Below are 16,263 nucleotides of genomic sequence, written 5' to 3' on the forward strand. Positions count from 1 at the left end.
GACAAATGGGAGGGGGAGACCCCTCTTGAAAAGGCACCTACAATTTCAAATTGTATTCATGCATCAGAAACTGGGGGGGAAAAAGTCACAAATAATATTGTTTCCCTCTTTGCAGGTCACCTTCAGGGAGAAAAGAGATTGTTTTTCTCAGCATGTCAGTCACAGGGTATAAAAGCAATTTAAAAAAAAACACCCATCTTTGTTGACCGGAGCCAGCAAAGCTATTTCTTCATTTCATCTGCTGAAGCACTTGGCTGCAGGAGAGCCCTGATCCACCAAAGCCCTTCCCCAATAAATCACACTGGCCGTGGGAGTCTCAGTATGTGTCAGTGAGTGGTGCTAAGGGGCCAGGCTTTGGGGCTTGCTGAGTGCATGGGAAGCATGGCTCCTGGGTCCGTCTCGCCGTGTGTTTACAGGAAGGCAGCGGTGTATCCATTAGCCTGAACTTGAGCCGGCAGCAACATATGAACAAAGAAACCATGTGAAATAGGGGAAGCGTCAGACAGTGGCTGGCCCTAGATGGAGGAGGGGAGGGAAGAAGCAGCAAGATGTGAGCTGTCTCTATGCTCAGCAGGGCCTCCTTCCTCCTAACCAGGTATTTCCCTGCACCCCCCTATGGGGGTGTATACCCCCCTGAATTTCCCCAACACCCCCCCAGTTTTGTGAACTATGGTGCCATACAGCCTACCTTCACCCTCACAGTCTCACCCCTCATCGGCCCTGACACCTCACCCTGTAAATTCGAACACACCCCTCCTCATTTCAATTCCTGGGGAGGCTAATGCTCCTAACCCCTTCTGAAGGGCAGATCACTCCAAGGGGCACAGGAAGAAAGTCGGGGGAGTGGCTGTTGTGTTGACTGCCCCCTTCAGTCTGAGGGGGACCATAAAATTGTCAATTGCACTGTGGGTGGTGGTATGGAAAACCTGGCTCCCCTTGGAGCTCCCCTTGGAGCCCTGTAGCTTGTCATCAAGGCACCCAAAGTACTGGACAAATGTTCACAGATTTGCCCAGTGCTGCTGGAAGTAACCCAGGATGCCTAGTGGTGTTTTCCCCCCTTCAAGTCCCAGCTCCTGGAGTCACGTGATGGAGACTCTCCACTTCATTTCTGATGGAAGTTTCCAGTTCTGCAGGCTGCCTGGGAATTGTACAGGCTGCTCCAAGAGAGAGACTCCCCCCACCCCTGTGCTTAATCGCTGGATTTTTAAGCCCATCTCTGGGCAATAGGGGGGAGGGAGGCTGCTTCACCAAATGCTTTGAGGTGCTGAAACTGAGATTTCAAAGAGAAAAGCTGCCCCCTGTTTCCTAGCTAAGTGGAGGCTCCCAAGGTCCCTCAAACCATGGAGTAACAGACAGGTGGTCTCTTGACCACAGCTCCCTCCCTTTCCCCACAGCACGTACTCCCTCTATGGGGGGAGACAGCCATGCCAGCCCACTGGGTAAGGTTTGGGGGGGACTGGCTCCACACTCCTGGAAGAGGCAGGGCCTCAGGTGGAAGGGCAAAGCTGGGAGTAGCCCACCCTCAGTGCTGCCCAGGCTGTGGCATCCCCTCAATGCTGCCTGGAGCGTGCCGCCCCCCCAGGCAGCCCTAAGAGGTGGCCAGAGCGTGCTGTGCAGCGCTCCGGCGGAGATTGAAAGTGGCTTGGGGCAGCAGTGGCCAGAGCTCTGGGCCCCTTTGCATAGCCAGGCCTGGGGGCAGTTGCTTCTTTGTCCTCCCTCCCTCCCCCTGCCTCTGTGTGGAAGGCCCCCGCCATCGCTCTCTGAAATGGGTAGAACCCACAGGTGACTGGGTTGCAGGTCCCACCGCCGTGCCCAAACCACAAGGCGCAGGCGTTCCCACGCTCACCCCCGCTCATCAGCTCAACTGCCGCAGCTTCTGCTTTGTTCCCTGGAGTGTGGGAAGGTCCCCGACACAGTCAGCCAAGAGGAGAGCTCAGGCCATCTCCTACCAATCTCCTGAGCCTAGAAATCCAGCTCAGCCCCGGGTCACTTACAGACCCAGCACCGTGCATCTGACAAGGGGGGGTTACCCCCAGAAGCTGATGCCCTAATACATGTTACCCTGGCAGGTGCCGCAGGACTCCCGATTGCTTTGGCAGACACAGACGAACAGGGCTCCCCATAGGGCTAGAAGGGTCACCCAGGCGAACCCACCCCCTCCAGATATGCGGGCCCTCCCTGCCTCAGTTTCCCCCGTTATAAAAGGGGAGGCTACCTGAGCGGCGTGCCCCGAGACGCTGGGCGCACGGCTAGAAGGAGGGCAAAGCGCAGCCGTGTCTCGGAGCCGCGCCCGGTCCCGGCTCCCACGTGGAGCGGGCGGGTCTGAAAAGGCGCCGGGGCGCGCCCGGCTCTGAATTGTCCGAACCTCCCCCTGCTCCGCGGCACTTGCCTGGCTCCAGCGCCTCTCCCCAGCCCGGCCCCTGTACCGCTGCCTCCCGGGCACCTGCCTGCCCCCAGCCTCCGCCATTGGCCGGCGCGGCGAGCCCCCAGCCCGAGGGCGGAGTCGCTGGGTTCGGCGTCCCCACCCCGGCCGCGGCGCTCGCTGGTCCCGGCTTCGCTGCGCGCCCGGAGCGGCTCCCGGTGGCCAGGCGCGGCGCAGATGGCTCGGGCAGGGCAGCGCTGAGCCGGGACCCTAGGACTGCACCGCCGCCAACTTCAGCCCGGGAGCCGCCTGGACAGGAAGGGAGCGGGACGGAGCCAGCGCCTCCGGCATGGAGCGCCCTGCCGCCTGCCTCTGGCTCTCGCTGGCCAGCTGCCTCCTCTCCTGGGTAAGTCCGCGGCGCAGTCCCTCCGCTCGTCTCGCTGCGGCGGCGAGAAACTTTGGCTGGGTCCGGAAGGAGGGCGCGACGGGGTCCCTCCCCCTGGGGCTCGCAGCGGGCCCCGCCGAGCCTCCGCTTCCCGAAGAGAAAGGGGCTCCGGGGCTCCCTTAGATTGCGGGGAGGGGGGGGGGGGCGAAGGCTGCTTTCGCGTCTGCAGCTTTCGCTTCTTGGGAAGAGCTCAGAGAAACCCTGGAGCGAGGAGCAACTGGGGGGAACCCGGAGGAGACTGAATATGGGGGCAGGAGGCGCGACCTGGTGGATGCCGGGCGGCGGAAAAGGCACTTCAGGGCCCCCCGGGAGCAAAGCAAATACAGGACCGGTGCGCAGGAGCCCCTGGGAACCCGGTAGGGCTTGTCCGTGGGAATTTCTACCAGCCTTTTCCCAGGGTCCAGCCACTTGTTCGCCTCCCGCCGCCCGGCGGAGAAACCCCCCCGTGAGGCTCTTTCGGATCCTAGCAAAGCCAGCCGGAACATGCGGCTTGGTTCGGGGGCTGGCTAGTGAACGTGGCACCAGGCGCCTTCCAGCTCCTCTCCTCGCCCTGCAGGAAGCCCCAGGCAGGGCGAACAGGAGTAGCTGGGGCTGCGTTGGCCCCTTTCCTTCAAACCCGGTCTTGCACCCCTTGCCTTTCCTCCCCAGTCGCACGCACATTCCTTCAGAGCGCCCTGCTGGGTTGGACAGGTTGCCCGGGGCGACTGATGTCAGAGGGGTCGCCCTGTTCGTCTGTATCAGCAGAAACAACGGGCCGTCCGGTGGCACCTTAGAGGCTAACAGATTTATTTGGGCATCCGCTTTCGAGGGTCCAAAACCCCTTCTCAGATGCGGGGGATTGGGGCTAGCCGGTTTGCTGGACGGCAGCCGGTTTCATTTGCTCTCGGCCCCTTCCATTCCCCGACCCTTGATGCAGGGTCCCTCTTCTGCTTCTGCCCGGGCCAAGTCAAAGGGACGAAATGGAATTTCACAGCACGGGAAAAGCCACCCAGCCCTGCCTTGGGTTCCCCCCACTCTGCGACAAAGGTGGTAAATTCTGGGTTACTTCAGCTCTGAAGAGCTGGTGCACCCCCCCCCCACCCCCCCAGCATCTTCAGTTCCAACGCCCAGGTTGGTCGGCTGGGGTTTAAGAACTAAATTAAAGCCAGTGTTTTCCTTCTGGGAAAGGACAAAACGCGCCTGTGTTCCCCGCTTGAGCTGGGGAGGAATTGGGGAGGGCAAACGAGGGGTTCATGGAAGCACAGAGATCAGAGACCGGTCCTGCTCCTATCCAGATGTAGGGCGCAATTCTCATGGATTTCAATCCTAGAGACACGAGGAAATCTTTTGGGGGCCTGATCCTGGAGACACATAGTCAGGGTAGCAGCTTGGCTCCTATGAGCACTCCAAGAAGCTGCTGGGGATGCTAGAGCCATTAAACCAAACCACTTCAAGCCAGGCGGTGAGACAGCAGCCAACACGTTTAGTTCCAGCTCCTATAGCGGCTGCCCTAGTTACTTGTGCAATGATTGGGCCCTTAGACTGTCAGCCCTGTGGGTTGAGAGAGGATCTTTTCCTGGGCTTTGTATCAGCACCTTCCTGGTCTCTCTGGTTAATAAGGACAGCCCATCAATTAGCTCTTCTTCTGGATCAAACTTGGCTTCATTGGTTATAATTGTTTCTTTGTTTTGCTGCTGCATCCCTGTTTATTATCTTGCTGTAGTGCAATGATTATTTTTCTGTCCTACTTTCCTTATATTCTATAAAACTTTGCTAGATCTCCGCTTCTCTTGGTGGGAGAGGCAGAGTAGGGCCAGAGATCAGCTTTTGCAACCACCTTTGCTAATGCTGCGCCTACTGCTGTAGAATCTGTTCATGAATGCTAAGAACTCCAGAGAGCCAAAGAGTTGCAGTGTTTCCAAACCAAAGTTCTGCAATGGGAGCTGGGATTGCTTAGGGTTGTTTTAATTTCACTAGCGACGAGGAGTCCTTTAATTTCACTAGCGATGAGCAGATTCAGACTAACACGGCTACCCCTCTGATACTTTAATTTCACTGTTGTGATTCACTGGTCTGTCCTGAAAAGTTTTCAGGAGCAGCCTTGGGCTGGTCAGGAGGGAACAAAACTACTTGTAGCCAGGTGTTTGAAGTGCTCTTAAACTTCCCCCTGGATGCTGCATAACTGACACAGGGAAACTAGGATACAGTATCAGCCATTGTACCTCAAACTGCGTTGATCCTGCCTCTTGCAAAAGCCGGTGCTGAAGGCTTCAGAGAAAAGCAATTAATGGGTTTTCCTCTACCTTTGATTGAAAACGAGAGTAATGTCACTGATTTCAGCTTGCCAGTGCTGTAACTAAGATTAGAATCTGGTCCACTGAGCCATGAACATGGTGGTGTTTCCGCACGTATGCTAGAATGAGATTTCAGTCCTTCCAATCGCTCTGCAAATCCCACTTTCTAGCAGATCAATCTGGACTGGCCCAGTCAGAGAATGTAGCTTAAACTGTTTTTCCTTGAGGGCCTGATTCTGCTACAATGAATGGAATTACACCAGTGTAAAATTGATGTAAGTGAATGCCAAATCAGGCTCTAACTTTTTCCAGTGTCCAAATTACCACATAGGTGACCTAGGATAATTCCATATATTTGTAAACTGCACATGTAGACCCCTGACTCTTTCATTCCACTCCTCATTGGTAGGGGAGTTGATGTAAATGTATATAAACAAAATCGACCCTTTCAGGGAAAACCCATTGTATTCACTGTTTATAGAAACCTTTATTGCCATTCCAGCGCTCTTTCTGAAGGTTGCCGTGCCATCTGCCGCACACACGATACCTTTAAAGGTAGCTTCATGGTAACAGAACTCCTCATGATACTTAAAATCCTTGACTTCTGACAGTGCTACAAAGCAGCTCCAGTAGGTACTCAGTGTATGCAAACATTGATAATACACAGTGCGTGGTTGAAGTTTTTCAAAGATAATTGAGCACCCAGTTCAATTAATGATGTGCCATGACCATTCCAACCTATATGTACATGCATTGAAAATTGTTTGCATCATACGTTTGCTTTTTAAAAAATTGTGGCTAGAGATTAACACCGTGATTGAAGGTTCGCTCTGAGAGAATGAAATGCAAAGCAGAGTGCTAGGGGTCACCTATGGAACAGCCATGACTGTTCTATTGACAGGAGGTTACTATAGTCTGCAGGCCCCTCAGTGCTGGTTTTCAAAAGGTGATCATCCATCTCCGGGGTTGTGAGCTTTGTTTTCTGGGTCAAGAACATGAAAAATGCTGACAGCTGAACAGGGGGAGGAGGGCAGATGTGATGGTTGGAACAGACCAGCAGAGGAGTGGGTCCATGCGAGCGGCTCTTTCAAGACGTGGTCTGCAGGATGGAAAAAGCGAGAGGGCTGCTGAATTGTAGTCTATTACTGCGCCACAGACCACTGGCGCCTGGAGTCAGATGGGACCATGGACAGAGCATCCTGGCTGGTCCTCTGGCTGGCACGTTCTGTGTATGTTTCTGGCTCCATTTCCTTTGTAGGATAGCTTGAAACCGTTGTGAACCAAATTCATCCCCAGTGTCCCTTCGGGGGTGGTGTCACTGGAGATACAGCTATGCCAATATGATAGTTTTGCCTGGAGTATTAATTTCGTGACTGAAAACGGTGAACAAAAATGAACCAATTTCCTCCTCCTCTTATGCGTATCAGTTTACACTGGTGTAAATCCATTGACTGCTGTCCAGCTATAAAGTCCTTAACGCTGCAGTCTGAGTACCTCACAGTCGTTAATAGATTTAAAGTACAAAAGTATTGTCCTCATTTGACAGACTGGGAACTGTGGCCCAGGGTAGACTTTGACCCAGATCCTCAGAGATATAGGCATCTAAATCCTCTGGGAATCAACAAGAATTAGGTGTCTAAATACCTTTGGTCATGCCACTTTAAGGCCCAGAAGCCTCAGTGTCATATAGGAATTCTGTTTGAGCTAGGAAGTGACCCCAGGATTTCTCATGGCCCAATCTAGTATCCCATTGTCTAGGGCATCTTTCCTACCCTCCTGTGAAATTAGTTCAGATTCTTCCCATTGTAAGAGAGAGGAACCTGTGGCTCCATAATAGAATAGAATAATGGAAAAGGGTTCTGGTGATGGAGCATGGAGGCTTCACCTCTAGACTCTGGTTCAAATGCAGCCCAGACAAGTAGTGACCCAACTTCGCAAAGCTGATCAGTGGCATATGTGATCTTCCAACTACAGCTGTAAAGATGTTCTTGCACTCAGGCCTCATAAATGGTCTCTATCAGCCTCTACATAAGAAACACTAAGGGTGGTCTGTATTCTCAATATTTAGCCTGTAAACTTTGCAGAACTGCATTTTCTGTCCACCACAATACGACAATGGGCAAATGTCCACCCAGGGAGAAAACATCCCATCGCAAATGGTACTTGGTCTTTTTTGTTGACATTCTTAGAAGGGGCAACCAACTACAAAATGAGCCAATGAGATCTGGGCTTCAGACTGGAGAATCTTTAACGCCTCGTGCAATGAGTGTCAGACTCGAATCCTTTTTACAGACCCAATGCTGCTGTCATGCCAGCTTCGCACTATTGCTGACTTGGTTGGAATAACTCCTGACCTACAGTGGGTGACAGGGAAAGCAGGTCATGTATACGCTCTGGAGAAGATTGATGCTGCTGCGATCGATTTTTCCAGAGTTGATTTAGTAGGTCTTAAGTAGATCTGCTAAATTGATCTCAGAGGACACCCCTGTCAGCAGCCAGTACTCCTGCTCCTGTGAGGAGTAAGGGAAGCCAACGGGAGCGTTTGCTCCTGTCGGCCTCCCTCTATCGGGATGGCGGGGAAAATCGAATCAAGGTACATTATTAACATAGCTGCAGTTGCATATCTTGATTCAACTTTCCTCTTTAGGAAGAATCAGAGGCTTAGTCATTTTGCCTTAAAAAGGGAGAGGTGGTAAATGTAACCAAGAATGTGTCCCCGAAATCTGTGGCCCACTTCATTCTGAGGCTGGGTGACCCTATTTCAGTGATGTGTAACCTAGGTTAGTGAGTGGGATGCAGGAGTACCCGTCCATCACTTCAGTGGGTCACAAGATTGTCCTAACCAAGATGGACTCCTGGGATAGGGCAGTTTTGCTAACTGCGCTTGCGTACTTGGAATTTGAGGGGTTGGGCCAGTTGAACCGTGGCAGTGCTTTGATTGGATGCTGAAGTAGCGCATGGCTCTGCACACGACACTGACAGCAAATCAGCACACGCCTCACCTCATGTGCCCTTGTTTTCTGCATGTCACTTCAGTAATACCGGCAGGAGAAAAACTGTGCAGATGGAAACCAGTGGAATCTGTTAACCCTGCACGTGGCCAACAGAAAGCAACATGTCTTGTGGGCTACACATAGACCCATGATGCGGTGGAGGTTGCCCATCACTCCCCTAGTCACTGTCTAGCTGACTCGGGATGAGAAGGTTTTTCCTACAGAGAAAAGTCCTTTGTGACCATTGAAATCTCTCTTGCTTAGCAGAACTGAAACTACTTTGCAACAAATGCTCTGGAGCATGCCGTGATCACCGGTAAAATCGTGATTGCAAAGAGGGAGAGGGGCCAGGAAACTTCTCTGCCCATTGAATCATCTGCCTAGTGCTATGCACAGGTTTAGGGGAGTTCTTTCATCGTCAGGTGAACGTTTTTCCTCCTAACATGTCCCCAGCCTTGCATTCTCCGGGCACTCAAACTGCAAGGGCCTGATTGTGAAAAGAATGAACTGCCCATAACGTCCGTGGAAGTAAGTGGGAGCTGCGAGCGCTCTGAGAAAGAGGCTTTGGTTGATTTGTCTGGAAGCAGGATCTGACCCAAGGTACTGGATTAATACCTAGGAAGGGAAATAACAATCAAGATGACATTGGCCCTTGTCCAATATTAAAGGAGCTAGCTGTTTAGTAGAGAAGTACAGAAAGTGTAGAATTTTGTTTATAGCTGAGTTGTCTTCTGTTCCTCACCACTCTTTGCTTGCAAGATGCGGCAGGTTCAGTTTGTTTTATGCTTGGCTGCCACAGATTGCTGCATGGTTTGCTTTGCTTCCCCATGCCTCAATTCCCTCTTCTATACAGTAGCGCACCGAGAGGACAAATTCATTAGTGTTCATAGAGTGCTTTGGAGGGAGGTGGGAGTTTGAAATGTGGACTGGTTTTCTGGGAACTGCTAATTTATTGATTACTTTGCCAAATGCTTCCTTAATCCCCGGGGCAATCCCTTTATTCACTTAACTTGGAGAAAATTAAATTGGATCAGGATTGTGTTTGAAATGTTCTAGAATTGTAGCTCTCCAGAAGTGCTAAGTTTTATTCTAATGAGGACGTTGTTGATATAATAAAGGCATTAGAGTTTCCGTTACTGAAACTGTAACATGATTAGATGTCTTGACAACCTCCTCTTTTTCACAAATTACTTTTAAACTGCTTAGTCCTGTGAATAAAACTGTGAGGTGGCAGAAGCACAATGCCAATTACATTATAATAAATGCCATCCCCTGTGCTGATGTAAATGGCTTGTCAGCACATTTATGTGGCTGGGGAAGTGATCTTGGTTTGAGATGTGACCCCACGTACAGTACTGCTGTGATGTGCTGCTGATACTCACTCCTCCCTGACCTAATTTTCCTTTCAGTGAAGATGGTGTAAATCAGGCACCACACCCTGGAAATCAGGGTAGTTGCGCTGGTGAGAAGTTAATGCAGTGAGATTAGAATTAGGTCCTGTAATTTTCAGGCTGTTGGTTTTAGGACGTGCTTTCAGGGATACAGTTCATGTGCAAGGAACCGTGTGTGTTTGTGCGGGTGTGGGTATGTGTGCGTGTAGGGCTGGCTTAAACTGGCATACAGGCATACGTCTGGGATGGCATTTATACCTACTGCAGCTCCGTCTGCCAGACACATATTTTGGCCCATAAGAACTACATGTACTACAGGATTTTTCAGCATGAAAAAGAGGAGACTAAGGGAGGATGTGATAGAGGTATATAAAATCATGAGTGGTGTGGAATAAGTGAATAAGGAAAAGTTATTTACTTGTTCCCACAATATAAGAACTAGGAGCCACCAAATAAAACTAGTGGGCAGCATGTTTAAAACAAATAAAAGGAAGTTCTTCTTCACACAGCGCATAGTCAACCTGTGGAACTCCTTGCCTGAGGAGGTTGTGAAGGCTAGGACTATAACAGGGTTTAAAAGAGAACTAGATTAATTCATGGAGGTTAAGTCCATTAATGGCTATTAGCCAGTATGGGCAAGGAGTGGTGTCCCTAGTTTCTGTTTTGTCAGAGGGTGGAGATGTATGGCAGGAGTGAGATCGCTTGATCAGTACCTGTTCAGTTCCCTCCCTCTGGGACACCTGGCATTGGTCATTGTCGGCAGACAGAGTACTGGGCTGGATGGACCTTTGGTCTGACCCAGTATGGCCATTCTTATGTTCTTAAAACCTACATACATATTATTCTAGCAATAGTCAGCTGAAACAAGGTTATTGTAAACATTACCAGACTGTGTCATTAGTTGCTTTACATGCATTCTCTTATACCCAGGGAGTTACCTGTCCTCCATCTTCATCCTAGCGTTCATGGGCAGACAGAGCTTTTTCTCTGGATTCACGTTCAGGTGTTTGAATCAAATCTGAGTCGAGTGGGATTTTTTCTGCTAACGGATTTCACAGATGGAATGGAGGACCGACATGGAGATCCTGATTCGACTTTGATAGCAAAATCCTCTGAACTCCAGTAGGCACAGGATCCAAGAAGAAAAAGCCTTAGGCAGGCCTGCTGACAGCAAGGGCAAAGGGGGCAGTTACCCAGCAGTCAGGCGATTCAAAGGGGAGTGGACCCCCGAGGACTTATTGCTGCACGATCTTCCAGAAGCACTAAATTCTCTTGTGGGGAAAATGGTTAAATGAAGGACTCCTAGATTAGAGCAGTCAAGAGGAAATCAGCCTTGGGCAAGTCATTGGGACTTATTAACTCTCAGGAAAAGCAATGTATGTAGAACGGAAAATAACTGAAAATGGGGACAGAAAAGAGAGAGGGGGTGGGGCTTGGAATGACACCAAGGAGACATTCTTTGTGGTATTTCAGCCCCTACATGCCAACGAATGCAGTCAGCAACGAGCTGTTGATGATCAGATCTAGGCACGTGTCCGCGAGGTGCCAGGTTTGTATGTGGTGTCTCCATTTGTTACGACTGGAATGCAATCTTCCTCCAGAGGAGCAAAGCTGAAACTCATCGGAGAGTATCTAACGGGAACTCTGTCCGCTCCAGCTACGCGGGCCCAGATTCTGAGCTGGTTTTGAGCTCAAACAGGGGCACAAATAGCTTTGCAATACTTGTGCTCCCCTGATTCTGGGCCCATCCCAGCACTGGCTTGATGCCCACCGGAATCCTCCCATAGCCAGATCTGCCCCCCTTAAGGACGGCTTAGCATTGGGAAATCAGTACTACCGGATGGGGGAACAGCCATCTGATTGACTGGATTTGTGTCCTGGCCACATTCCCAGCAGAAAAGTCAGCCTTTTATCCATCTAGGTGCTGATTACGGTTTGTTACAGACAAACCAAAAGGCAACTGTGTGTTTGATTCCTGTTCCCTTCTGCTCCCAGTGTTTGTTTGATGACAAATCTATGGCACATTTTTCTGTAGTTGCCTGGATTGGGTGTTACACTCCTGGCAGCACAAAGTCCCTGTGTTCTGTAATTATTTTCTCTCTCTGCCAATACCACATCACCTTCCTAGACTGTCAGCGGGGAAAACAAACATAAAATATAGAACACGGCCATTGGACACAGCCCAGCCGGCCGGAGGAGGATGCAACGGCAAATAATGCGCCCCATCCCCAATGCTTTCCAAAGTAGCCAACAGACAGAACTCAGCAGCACCCAGCAGAGGTGGGTTTTAATGAATAGAGAGGTTGAGTGCTGAGCTCAGCCATGCTAGGGCTGAAGAGGGTACTGGGCTGGGTCTCAGAAGCTGTGGGTTCGATTCCTGCCTCTGCCGCGGTATCTGTGCTTTGGGAGCAAGTAGCTTCACCTCCCTGTGCCTTGGTTCCTCTTCTGTAAGAGAGGCCTCACCATGCTTCCTTTCTCCTGGCTCTGGTTCAATGGCAGGAGCCGTGGTGCAGAACACGTACAGCACCTTGCATGACGGGGGGAGCCCCCATCTCTGTTGGGGCCTTTAGGATACGGCCACGCAGCCTGCAGCAGCAAGCCACCCTGCCCAGGTTAACAGACTTGAGTTCACGCTACGGTGCTAAAAATAGCTGTGTACACGTTGCAGCTGCGGGGAGCTTGGGCTCTGAAGCCTGCGGGGGAGGGGAGGTGCTGTCTCCAGAGCTATTTGTAATGTGCTCGCATGAGCCCAAGTCCATCAACTCGGGGTGAGAGGTTCGCTGCTGTAGGATGTGCACATGTGGTGCCGACAGGCAGAATCAAACCTAGGACCTCTGGATATCTGCTAAGGCTGTAGAGCAGACTCATTGTCTCTGGAAGCCAGCTCCGTGCCACGTGATGGGCAAGTCCACCACACCCAGTAGGTGTGTGGGTTGCATACGTTCCCTAGCTGAGGAAGCGCACTCTGAGCTTCAGAGCCCCCCCAGTTGAAATCCCGGATGAGTCCCCACTTGTAATGCGGACAGGCAGAATTGAACCTGGGACCTGTAGAGCTTAGTGCACGAGCTAAAAGCCAGCTGGATCTCAGCTAAGGCTGCAGAGTGCACTCATTCATTCTCTCTAAGGGTGTGTCTAGACTACAGAGTTTTGTCGACAAAAGTCCACTTTTGTCGACAAAACTATACCTGCGTCTACTCTATCGCTGAGTTCTGTCGACATAATGTCGACAGAACTCTGTCGACAGAATGCGTTATGCCTCGTAAAATGAGGTTTACCAGCGTCGACAAAACTGCTGAGTTCTGTCGACAGAAGGTGTTATTGCATGTAGCGTTGTGTCTAGACTACAGGGTTTTGTCGACAAAGCAGTTTGCTTTGTCGACAGAACTGAATGGAGTTTAGATGCTCTTTGTCGACAGAAGCTTTGTCGACAGTATCTGTCGACGAAACTTCTGTCGACAAAACCCTGTAGTCTAGACGTACCCTAAGTCAGTGTTTCACAATTATTTTTTGACTACGGTTTTAAACTCAGAAAAATTTCAAGGAACCCCTACAGCCAGAGAATAAATGTGTCGCTAAGTCCAGTGGTAAAAGCAGAGCGACATCAGGGAATGGGAGGTGTCTGAAAGGGCAGTGGGTAACCAGGGAAGGAGCCAGTGTCTTTGCTCCTCTCTGTCTCTCTCTTTAAGGGCAGGGTGGGGGAGTGTTCGGGTTCTCACGGAACCCTTACTTTCACTTTGCGGAACCCCAGGGTACTGCAGAGCTTCATTTGGGAAACACTGCTCTAAGTAATCTCCGTGCTACATGATGGGACAGCACACCCCACCCAGAAGATTTGTGTGTTATGTATTCATACACTTATGGCAGCCTTTCTGTATGGTGTCCCGTAGTCTCTGTTTGTCTGTAAATGGGTGACAGAAGAGGGATCATGTGAGGATTCCCTGTTGTGTTCTCTCCCTCTGGGGTATCTGGCATTGGCCGCTGTCGGCAGACAGGATACTGGGCTAGATGGACCTTTGGTCTGACCCAGTCTGGCCGTTCTTATGTAGTGTGGCTCCTCCACACAGCTAGACAGCATGTCAATCAAGTGTAACTTTAACACTTCTTACTTGGTCATTTCCACCATCAGCACATCAAGAGGATTTAGCTGCTGTGTTAAGTAGACTCTTGTCAGTGACATCACCAAGTTTGTCACTGACCATTTTGGCAGAGCTCACTGTCCCGCCCTTCCTCTCAAAGGGAGCGTTTCCGAGGCTAAAACTGCCCTTCCCCAAGGGTGGTGGTCATCCCTGTGCATCTAGACACCATGCCCTACCCCTCAAAATAAGACTGAGCAGGGACCCATCAACAGAGCTGACTGGGAACTTTTTAGCAAAACAGTTTTTCATTTACAAATGCCGATTCATTGAGATAGAAACATCACGTGGGGATGTACCCACTTCGACAAAGCTTCTGTTGGCAATGTTTTCTCAGTGCCGGGATGGAATTTCTGATCAAAGCAAGAGAGAGCATGTATACAACCCTCCCCCCCCCCACACACACACACACTCCTCCCAACCCAGAATGTCTTACCGCCTGGTGATTCAACATTGATATGGGAGATGTAAGTTAGAGTTCGATTCCTTCTATTACCCTGAGTCAGCCTGGCACTGGAACGTGGGTTTCCTACTCTGTGGCTACATGCTCTACCCAGATGACAGTTGGTGGCTCCAGTTTGGTTTTGCTTGACCAAAACCACCTTAATTTTTTTTTTTTTTTGGTTTTGTCCCAAATATCAAAGGGCAGGATGAAAAAAACATTTCCTGCCTAGCAATCCTAATTGGTTCATGGTTGCTGGTGTGGCCCCTGCCTAGGAATGGGTTTCACTCAAATACTCCCACTCCAGAAGTCATAGAATCATAGAATAATAGGACTGGAAGGGACCTCGAGAGGTCATCGAGTCCAGCCCCCCGCCCTCAAGGCAGGACCAAGCTCCGTCTACACCATCCCTGACAGATGTCTATCTAACCTGTTCTTAAATATCTCCAGAGAGGGAGATTCCACCACCTCCCTTGGCAATTTATTCCAATATTTGACCACCCTGACAGTTAGGAATTTTTTCCTAATATCCAATCTAAACCTCCCCTGCTGCACTTTAAGCCCATTACTCCTTGTCCTGTCCTCAGAAACCAAGAGGAACAAATTTTCTCCTTCCTCCTTGTGACACCCTTTTAGATATTTGAAAACCGCTATCATGTCCCCCCCTTAATCTTCTTTTTTCCAAACTAAACAAGCCCAGTTCATGAAGCCTGGCTTCATAGGTCATGTTCTCTAAGCCTTTAATCATTCTTGTTGCTCTTCTCTGTACCCTTTCCAATTTCTCCACATCTTTCTTGAAATGTGGCGCCCAGAACTGGACACAGTACTCCAGCTGAGGCCTAACTAGTGCAGAGTAGAGCGGCAGAATGACTTCACGAGTTTTGCTTACAACACACCTGTTGATACAACCTAGAATCATATTTGCTTTTTTTGCAACAGCATCACACTGTTGACTCATATTCAACTTGTGGTCCACTATGACCCCCTAGATCCCTTTCCGCCGTGCTCCTTCCTAGACAGTCGCTTCCCATCTTGTATGTATGGAACTGATTGTTCCTTCCTAAGTGGAGCACTTTGCATTTCTCTTTATTAAACCTCATCCTGTTTACCTCTGACCATTTCTCTAACTTGCTAAGGTCATTTTGAATTACATCCCTATCCTCCAAAGAAGTTGCAACCCCACCCAGTTTGGTGTCATCTGCAAACTTAATAAGCGTACTCTCTATCCCAATATCTACATCATTGATGAAGATATTGAACAGTACGGGTCCCAAAACAGACCCTTGCAGAACTCCACTTGTTATCCCTTTCCAGCAGGATTTAGCACCGTTAACAACAACTCTCTGACTACGGTTATCCAGCCAATTATGCACCCACCTTATCGTGGCCCTATCTAAGTTATATTTGCCTAGTTTATCAATAAGAATATCATGTAAGACCGTATCAAATGCCTTACTAAAGTCTAGGTATATGACATCCACCGCTTCTCCCTTATCCACAAGGCTCGGTATCCTATCAAAGAAAGCTATCAGATTAGTTTGGCATGACTTGTTCTTCACAAACCCATGCTGGCTATTCCCTATCACTTTATTACCTTCCAAGTGTTTGCATAGGATTTCCTTAATTACCTGCTCCATTATCTTCCCTGGGACAGACGTTAAACTGACCGGTCTGTAGTTTCCTGGGTTGTTCTTATTCCCCTTTTTATAGATGGGCACAATATTTGCCCTTTTCCAGTCTTCTGGAATCTCCCCTGTCTGCTATGATTTTTCAAAAATCATAGCTAAAGGCTCAGATACCTCCTCTATCAGCTCCTTGAGTATCCTGGGATGCATTTCATCAGGACCTGGTGACTTACTGACCTCTAACTTTCCTAAGTACCAGTCTTGATGGGAATTGGCAGAACAGGAAGGGGGATGCGAAAGAAAACAAGATTAGAGATACAAGCTAGAGTCAAGTGATGTAGGGCTTTAAGTTCCTTCACCTCAATGGAGAGGGAAGCCAATGGAGACATTGGAAGAGGAGAGATGAGCTGACAAGCAAGTTGGTTGGGGAATTTTCCATCAATATTTTTCTTCAGCAGGCAACATGGCTTCTGCAAAATGGAAATTTTCAGTGGAGAAAATGTTGATTTTTCTTTCCCCGTCAGGAACTGTGAAATATATTTTGGGCCCTGACATCCTTAATCTCTGCATCAGCCTGAGCTGCTATGGTGCCTTATAGG

The 16,263-nt window shown here is 49.8% G+C and overlaps 1 protein-coding gene across 1 annotated transcript in view; it reads left to right on the forward strand.

Moving 5' to 3' along the window:
* The first annotated feature begins 2,277 nt into the window (after positions 1 to 2,277).
* The window catches only part of VIPR1 (vasoactive intestinal peptide receptor 1), a 179,386-nt gene continuing 165,400 nt past the window's right edge, over positions 2,278 to 16,263 (forward strand). The window contains exon 1 of the mRNA XM_075922882.2: positions 2,278 to 2,768. Coding sequence (XP_075778997.1) covers positions 2,712 to 2,768 — 57 coding nt within the window. The 5' untranslated portion in view covers positions 2,278 to 2,711. The remainder of the gene's footprint in view (positions 2,769 to 16,263) is intronic.

Source organism: Pelodiscus sinensis, chromosome 2 (genome assembly GCF_052426305.1).
Source record: "Pelodiscus sinensis isolate ZL-2025 chromosome 2, ASM5242630v1, whole genome shotgun sequence".
Classification (NCBI taxonomy): domain Eukaryota; kingdom Metazoa; phylum Chordata; order Testudines; family Trionychidae; genus Pelodiscus; species Pelodiscus sinensis.